This window comes from Nesoenas mayeri (genome assembly GCF_963082525.1).
Source record: "Nesoenas mayeri genome assembly, chromosome: 5".
Lineage (NCBI taxonomy): Eukaryota > Metazoa > Chordata > Aves > Columbiformes > Columbidae > Nesoenas > Nesoenas mayeri.
In genome coordinates, this window is record NC_137548.1 from 65,037,832 (window position 1) to 65,047,230 (window position 9,399).

At 44.4% G+C, this 9,399-nt stretch overlaps 1 protein-coding gene across 1 annotated transcript in view; it reads right to left on the minus strand.

Annotated features, from left to right (window-relative positions):
• NELL1 (neural EGFL like 1) overlaps positions 1–8,394 on the minus strand; it is a gene marked incomplete at both ends in the record, with an annotated part of 271,483 nt that extends 263,089 nt beyond the window's left edge. The window contains 2 exons of the mRNA XM_080346184.1: positions 4,067–4,195; positions 8,346–8,394. Of these exons, the coding sequence (XP_080202310.1) occupies positions 4,067–4,195; positions 8,346–8,394 (178 nt within the window). The remainder of the gene's footprint in view (positions 1–4,066; positions 4,196–8,345) is intronic.
• Positions 8,395–9,399: the final 1,005 nt, after the last annotated feature.

Genomic DNA, 9,399 nt, shown 5'->3' on the forward strand with positions numbered 1-9,399 from the left:
GACTGGTTAAGGTAATCAGATAATGTAACAGCTAGGCTAAACTTTGGGCTCAGTGTAGTTAAAAACAAGACAATCAGTTAAGCATCTCCTCTTGCCTTATTTATAGTGAAAGCCTTTCTCTGCCACAGAACTCAAGATCCTGCTGAGCTTTCCACTTACATGGCCAAAATAAGCCCTGCTTCCCTGCAATCTGAAACAGAACAGGACTGAGCTCCACTAAGCTAGACATGGCTCAGTGTTTCTTAATGTACTACAAGTTTGTATTATAAACCCATTCTAGGAATTTCAGTATAATTTTGTCATGTTTATAAGATTCCATTTACAGATGTCTTTCATGCAACATTGGTTAAGATGTTATTGTAATACATTAGGTGGATGATCAATATTTTCAATACACTTCTCTGAATTAAATCACCTACCTGCCCTCAGAACTGTTTCCTTGAATTCTTTGGGCTCTTGGTTGAAGGAAAGGAGATGTGGGGTCAGACACCAGGATCTTGGATGCCCCATTCCCCAAGAGCACTCTAGTCAAGAATCCACTCGCCCTCCTTTGTCTCTTTGTGCTAAAACAACCCATCTGGACGCAAAGCCTATTTACCCCGCTCTCGTTTGTATAAATAAATTAAAGGTAAGTAATTAAGACACCATAATGTTAGGAATCTGGAGAGTCAGGCTGTTTGTAGAATTGTGAGTTAAATGTCTACATGTCATCTAATTCACACTCTCAGTGTTTACGCCGCTTTTTGGGTTCCCTCATCTCCGTTTCAGAGAGAATGGAGTAGAAACACACAAATAATAAAACTGATCAATCAAAAATCCAGCTGAAATGTTCTAATAATCGAAGTCCATGCCCAACAGGACCACTCAGATAACAACACTTAATTATAGGTTTCTATGCTTTTCTGAATTAGAAGCAGATTTGCTCACCCAAAGGCAACCCACATCTCTCAATTCCCATTTTGTTTCTATCATGCTGTCACACAATTGAGTCACACAACTGAGTTGAATTTGTTTCTTTGCCAGTAAAGCCACTGCTCACAGAAATCTGAGTTTCAGCTCTTGCTACCAATATCATTATAAAATCAGAATATGTAACTGGCTTCACTGAGGTTGTGTTGGACTGAAATTGCTACCTTTTCAGGGAAAATGAGTCCTTCTACATTTTCTCTGGGATAAATCAAATCATGACCCCATTCCCCAGAAACTTTGTAACGAATAGTATGCAATTTACTATAAGAGAGTTAACATCACTGATCAAAAATCTAATTTAAAATAATAGTTTATTTTGTGCTTAACTTCCCATCACCTCTCTCCTTCCTTTTTTTTGTCTCTAAATGCAACCAAAATAATGCCCAAAATTTAAAAACCTTTCCATTTCAAAGACAAAAAGAATCTCACTTAGGAAAAACAATCCATTTTTTCACTACAGCAGCACACATAACTGTCTGAGTTGGGGAAAAATTACCATTTCTCTACCTCAACCATGTAGACTTCCAGAGGCACACAAAGGAACACTCGCAGTTTGAACAGCTCTAGTAAAGCCATAAATACATCTTACAAGACAGAAAACGATCCGCGGGGAAACCTTTGTGGAAGCGCAGAGCCCTGTTACGCTGCTGTAAGGACACTGCCAAAGGCACGGGCAAAACTGTCCCTATGAAACCCAATGCCAACTCAAACTCTTTTTCTCATTTCCTAAACTAGTAAATCCTTGGTGATGAAGGCACAGGAGTGAAGCGTCTTCTAAGGTGGCTCCATGCTCAGCAATGAGCCTGCACGGTGACAAAGGTCCTTCCACCCCTGCCCAGCAAGGCACAGTGTGCATCAACTACTCATGGTAAGAATTTGTCTAAGCAAAGCTTCACTGAACGGATCCTATCTCAAAAACTAGAAGAGCTGGTCCAAGAGGATACAGTTATTTTAAAACCAAGCACTAACTTCCAGTCTATTCTCTCCTCTGGGAGCATCATGTTGGCTGCTTGAATCTCTGTTAGACATAGCAGTTGCCCATTCATTGCCCCAAGTTCTATATCGGTTTTACACTACGGCAGGATAACAATCAAGACTTTATCTCTTGGTTCCAGCCAAAGGAGCTGGCACACAGCCAGACTGTAGTTGGAAAGTAAGTCACTTCTGTTAGTAAAACTCGTACAGCTGCCGACACACTGCTGACATTTAACAAGTAACAGATACGAAAAAGAAGGGAAGCAGCCAACGAAGCAGCCTTGGATTTCCATCCCATCAGACAGCAGCAGCAAAAGACCCATCGCAGACCTTTCCCAGGATGGAGTAATAGACTGAAGGTCTCCAGTTTTCTCCCAGCCTGAGGACTGATGAGCTTAACTGAAGACAATAATTTTCCCAAGCCATCTTCCAAGAAGTTTCATACTAGAGGTGATATCCAAGCATGGGGCTATTCCTGTGTGCATTTGCAAGAACAACTTCTATTGTGGGAATTAAAATAATAATAATAACAACAATAATAACTACTAACCACAGACTTCAAATTGTTTACCCACTTCATACAGTGAATTTCTGTTCAGTGCTTCCCACAAACATCTTCCAATTTATCCACTTGTGTGAACTTCACAACCTCTACCTTTTTAACGCTCGTCTTCTCCAAGTTTGTAAACTATAGATGGGGTCCCCCAAGGCAAAAAGAACTGAACATCCATAACATCTTCACCATTAGTCTTTCAAAGCTCCTTTCAGTATCAATGGTTTCAATCAGTGCGCTGAAAAACACATCTTGGTCTTCCTCCCTGCAGCGCTGACCACCAGCATGTGAAAACTCAGCATCACAGCTCATCAGTGCGGTTGTGACCAACTGCACAGAACAGCAACTGGAAATACTAACATATTTTAAGTCACTTAGGTCAATGCAGGGTTCTAAGGAATTTGTTTGTCCGTAATAGACAAACCTGGATTTGTGGTATTGGAAGAAAAACAATTTGTATCTTTAAATGAATAAATTAATGGACATTAATCTGGGAACAAGTGAAAACTATGCTACTCAATGTAGCACAAAAGACTGGAAATACAACTAACCAATTCTGAGAAGGTCTCCAGAAGCCTCGCTGCTCTTGCTCCTACACTGGCCTTGGCCAGGTAAAGAATAAACTAAGATTATGGACCTGCTTCTCTTATTACTTACAGTAAAGTCAGTTAGCATTGCAGATCCAGAACTAAAGCTAAATGAGATTGTAGTAATTTGCTTCTAAAAACAGCTACAGAGGTCAGATACCAAAACCACTACCAAGCACACTTCAACACAGACTAAAGCACAGTAAAGGAAAAACATGGGAGGTTTCCACAATAAAAATGCTCCTAACTGTGCTTTAATGTGCATGTTAATCTCAACTGATATAAATGTCTTTCTTGCCTAACAAGCATATTGTAACAAATCAGTGCTTCCACCCCGTAGGACATTGTGTCACAATCTGGACTTAAATCCCTGGTAAGACTTGTTAATTCATCCAGAATTTCACTCACTTTAAAAAATATACATAAATAAAAGAATTAAAACACTTCACAAGCCTTATATTAGAATACTGAATGACAAAATAGAAATCCAAGTGACTTGTTCTGTACCTGGTACTCAGCTTGGACAGTTCAATGCAATACTGTTCAATTTTCTCACTTTAACAGTTTTGACAAACTGATGGAAGACTTGCTACATGTTACCAATCAGTGTCAACACATTAAATACTTTGTCACAGTTCCACTGCTTCAGCTGTGCCTCTGCATGTATACAATCACATACATAGGAATACAACCGCGCCTTGGAAATGCTTTGATGTATTTAGTTACAAACAAATATTGGGGAGTGTTGAAAACCTACCCAAACAAACTTCCGTAAAGATCTCTAACCTCAAGTGCCTCAGAGCACACTAAAAAATGCCATATGTATTTCAGGAAAGCAACTAAGACTATTTCCAAAACATAAAAATGAAACTAAGCGACAATTAAGTAAGACCAGCAGTACAGGGAAGCAGCTAGGCAGCAAAGCTCTTAGGAGCTCTTGCAGGCAGACGTGAAATGAGAGAAATGAGGATGCTCATCTTACCTTGGAATAAAAATGCTTTGCTGGCATTGTGTAGTCCCGACACTTGTGTCACCCCAAGGGTTGTATTCACAAGATCCAGTTCTGTGATTACATCAATTTGTAAGTCAGGATCCATTCCAAATCCTACAGCTGTTGGAGGCACAGAGAAAGAGAGACACAGCGTTAGATCAATTTTTATTTCAAATCAGGTAATGAAAAGAAGGGAGGAGAGTATGTAGTGCAGACATTTCCAGTACCTTCACACTCACACATTGTATACAGTAATTACTTACACGACAGCACCTCTGCTGCAGAAAAGAGAAGATATTCTTTTCCAGTTCTTTCACTTAAACTATTTCCTTTCCACAGATCTTGCTACACACAAGTTAAAACATTCTGAAACTGATACATTAATCCAGTATCTTCATAAGGCTACAGAGTAATAAATAAATAAAAGCATAACCACCTATGCAAAAAGATGAAAGAGATTTGCAGCATTCACCTATTGGCTACACGATTTCCAGGGAGACATGAGGACTCAAAATTCTTCTCACATTTCAGACCTAGCTCCGACTAACAGATCCTGGTCTAAACATAATCTGTTTTCCCAACTGGTCAAAATGACCCAGGGGGAAATAAGGTAACAGGGCAAAGGATGCCACCCGGTAACCCAAGAGCCCTGGGTGACTCACGGAACTGATTTTTCTTGGGAAGTGCACCTCCGTATTTCAGCACAGCTGGTGCCTGTGCAGCGTGCCAAAGCATACCGACAAATAGCAGGCATTCGTTCACCTGAACCAGCAGGAGCACCTGCTGGAGGAGCACAAATCTAAACCTAAAATTTAGAAATGGTTTATGCCCGGGAAAAGACTGGGCACTCCTTGAACTAGTAGGGACCTCATGGGATTGACAAGAGACACACACACACACACTCAAGCAGTTTGAAGTTGTTCTGTTCAAAAGGTCAGGGCAACTCGATGGTTATGGCACACCAAGTTCAGTAAATATATCTCCTTTCTCTAGGGATGATGATGGGAATAGACCAGCCTGACCATCACATCTCTCTCAACATGGCATAAGTATGGCATGAAATGTGTGCCTGAGATACAGGTCAAATATCTCCTGTGGGATGCAAGCACCTTCCTAAGGAAATTTTTCACTAACAGGCTCCAAGAATGAAATCCTGACGGAGCTGAAATCAATGGTAAAAGTCCCACTAACTTCCACGGAGCAAGGACATGACCTGTAAAGCACATCCAGACTGACCGCCACTGAGTGGACTTCACGTTCGGATCTAACTTGATTCATTTGTTATTCCAGGACTGTGCTTCTGGATCAGTTAAGCAGCAAATATTCTAGTTTTATTCTTGGGGAGGCTCAAAGAAACTACTGAGGTGTACAGAATGAACAAGAAGTTACGCATTCTACGCATAAATCATCTGTACCACAGCACTTTCGCCTTTCCTTTACTCAAGTATTAAAACTTGTTGGAATAATGGATTGTGCTAATGCAGAGGATACTACTGCATAAGGAGCAGAGTAGTAAAAAAATACTGAAAAGACAACTTTAGGAGGTCTCTAGAAACCTTACCCTACAATGATAATTAAGATCTAGAGGCACTTGGCAGAACTAAAGCTCAAAGAGTGCTGGCATATCCAAGTGAATACACACATAATGCCTTTATAAGGATGTGGGCATAAATGCCTTTTTGTAGAAAACTAACATTACAGAACATAAACCAAGATAAACTTCTTCAAAAGTAAAAACTTCCCAGATAATCAGCAGCACCATCAGGCTTTTAGTATCATCTTTGGCTTCACCTGCCCTAGACACTCATGCACTGAAGGACCACAACTGATGCTGTGCACACTGACAGACCAGCTGAGCAACAGGAGAAAATTCATCTACCTCTTGATTCCCAGCCACAGCAACTCTTCCAGTGCAGGGGCTGCAACCTACAAACTACAGACACAAACACACACACACACATATATATATATAGGGAGAGGCCTTGCTGGGGGAAAAAAACCCAAACAATCAAAAACAAAACAATAAAAGCACAAATAAAAGCAAAGATTGCTTTGGAAGACAATCAGGAGGACTTACTCTTTCTTCTAAGGTTTTTATTCAGATGAAAAGCAGCACAGTGTAAATTGTGTGAACTTATCTATTAGAAAAGACAGTATCTGCTGTCCCTGCCAAGAACGGTGATGCTGTTCCTCATTTGAAAGAGGTTAGATCTATCCAGATCAGCAAAAATCTACTAATATGAAGGAAGGTCAAGTAGGGACTCAAATTTGCTCAACTCAAAGGACAAACTATGTCCAGTAAGACAAATCCTGACCCCACAAAAGTCAGTGAAAGCTCTGCCACAGACATCAACAGGATGAGGAGAGAAACCACATCTAGCAAGTATAGGCACTCCCATAAATCACAGTAGCTCCACTGCTCTATTAAAGCTGTTTATTCCAGCCTGAACACCCAAGGCTCAACATGTATAGATCACCGCAGCTCCACAGGCTTCGATTTATGCCAGTGAAGGATTTTGTGTGACAACTTCAGTGTGCCCCCTTCCAGCTTTTAAAACGCTTTCAAAACCAGAGACTATTTCTAATGTCACAGCAACTGTTTAGCAAGAGCACACACTGCTTTAAATACTTAGTCCTTCTCCTGTGCTGTCTCTTGGAGCTGCAGCAAGCACTCAAAAGCCTGATTAATAATTAATAAACAACAAATCAGCAGCTTTGGTATGATAACCAAGTTTCCTTTTCCCTTGTGGTCTCTCAGTCTATCAGAAAGATACCACAGGCATATCAACCGCACTTGCATCTAGTATTTTACACTGTCTCTCTTCAGGGGAACAAGAGGCTGGAAATAGCATTTCTTTCTGAAGTAAAAATTAACCATCAACCCATCTGCTCTCACTGGAGAACAGTGCAACGCTTGGGCCCGATCCTGACTGACTTTGCTTTTAATTCCTATTTAAAGTAATTGGGCCGTTCCCCTTAAATCAGTGGCTCACACAAGCAAAACTCCAAATGGTTCGGTCAGGTGGGTGGGAACAGAAATCATCTCAGGACTTGGTGGATTTGGCCCAATGTGAACTGAAGGCTCTACAGCAGATTAGAGGATTAAGCAATATAATTATGAATGATGTCACTAGGAAATCCCTAAAAAGAAATTAATTCTGCCTTACAGTTCTGACAGCTTGTATTCTCTGCTTACGCCTTTATCACCTACACCCCAGCACCAGCAACCATGTCACACTCCATCTAGCTAACGTGCAGCCATGCAACGAATGCAGCACATTTATAATTTCCTCAACATGTGCAACGTGTTATTTGGAGACGGGAAAAAACTTTCAGTAAAAGCACACTCGACACAACCAAGTCATTCCCACGTACCCATGTGCAATCATTCAAAAGGTAAAGAGTAGGCTCTGGCAGAGGCATTTTGCTCTTTCACAGCTTCAGCGGCAATTGTTGCACACAAAGAACTTTCCAAGTGGCTTCACAATTCCAGGTAGTGGAGTTTCAGGTCCTACTGACCATTTCCAATATTTCTGTGTGCGATATTAGTAGTAACACCACTACAAAACGGACAGGTGGTATTTTTCCTCCAGCTAGTTTTATGTCACACCTCTCAAGATCTACAGATTTTGAGGAGGTAATAATTACCATAAGAATAATTGTAATTGTAAAACATGGGCTCCTTTACACTTCGGATAATTGTGCTGCGTAATTCCCCTAGGGAATAGCTACGAGCACCATCGAGAAACGTCCCCCCTCACGAGCTCCACCAAGGCAGAGCGTTACCCGGGGCAAGAGGACAGAGAACAAAGCCTCCACAAGGAACAAGAAACGCTACTTAGGTCGCGCAACGCCGCAGAAACAAGGCAGCGGGCACAGCCCCGGCAGGAATAACGCGCTCGCAGCCGGTAACGCGGCTTCCCCGCTACCGCGGGCAGCACCGCGCAGCGCTCGGCCGGACCCCGGCGCGGCCACCCAGCTCCACCCGCGCCCCGTCCCCGCGGGGCGCAGCGCACACTCCGCTTCCCGAAAACTTTCCCTCGCTCGTCCCCGGGGGTCCCCGCTGGGGACATCCAGGCTGCGCCCCGCGGAGACCAACGCAGCGAGGGATGCCCAGCGGGGTGCCTCCCCGCTCCGCCCGGCTACAACCCACCGCCCCGCAAAGTTTCCGCCCGCCGTCAACGCACGCCGAGCGGCTCCCCCAGCCTTCGCTTTTCCTCCCGGGGAGGCGGCAGGAGCGGACACCGGCCGCGCAGCCCCAGCCCCTCACCTGCCCCGGCGGCGGCCGCACACGCCCAGAGGAGCAGGAGGAGACCCATCGGCGCGGCCAGGGCGGCGGCGCCCGCCTCCCTCCCCGGCAGCTGCTGCGGAGCCGCGCCGAGCCCAGCGGAGCCCAGCGCAGCCTCCGACGCGCGGAGCGGCTCCGGCAGGCGGCGGCGGCTCCGCCCGCTGCCCAGGCGCGGCCCCGACGCCCCCGCAGCGGGGGCTCCCCGCCCGCCCCCCGCCGTGACGCGCGGCCCCCCCCGGGCCTCGCCAGCGCCGCCGCCCGGTCACGGCCACCGAGCGGCCCCCGGCGCAGGGAGAGCGCAGCGGCCGCCCCCTCTCCCCGAACGGTTCATGCCCTTCTCCCCCCAAAAGACGAATTCCCTGGAGACCCGCGGTCCCCGCTGCGGGGCAGGTTCCGCAGCCGCGGGTGCGATCACCCAGCTCTGCAGGGGGCTGTGCGCACTTTCACCTCCTGCTCCGGGCATAAAAATAGTAAGGCTCGACCCTTATGAACTATTTAGTCTTAGTAATAATTTATGCCTGGAATGAATAAACAAAAAGAAGTTCCAAGATATAATAGGGAAATCTGCACTGTTCGTGGGCTTCTCACACGTCCTTGCTCAAGTCAACTGCTGCTCTTTCATGGCTCTAAAGTGTAAAAAGGAGCTAAAGGATTTAAAAATACTTGTGAGTCATCTGAGAATCTGCTCTGATGGCTGTTTTAAAACCTGTCTTTAAATATTTCTTCCCTCCAGCCTCTAATTTGCTTCAATCCTTGGCAAGAAACATGGCATCGATTACGTGCAACGACTCTCCCCTAGAACACATCTGATTTAAATTTGAAGTAGAGATTATAGGCCCCAGCTGAAGCTCCCATCCCACTGAACAGGAACAGAGAGATTTCCAGCAGGTTTAGCTTTGCTACAGTTCAAATGAAACCATTTCAGCTGTAAAGCCAGAGGAATCTCCTCTCTGCTGCCTCCCTTCATCATGTTATGGTTTGGTTCTACATCACACAAATTCCAGCCATCTTAAATGTAAAGTAATAAACTGTACAT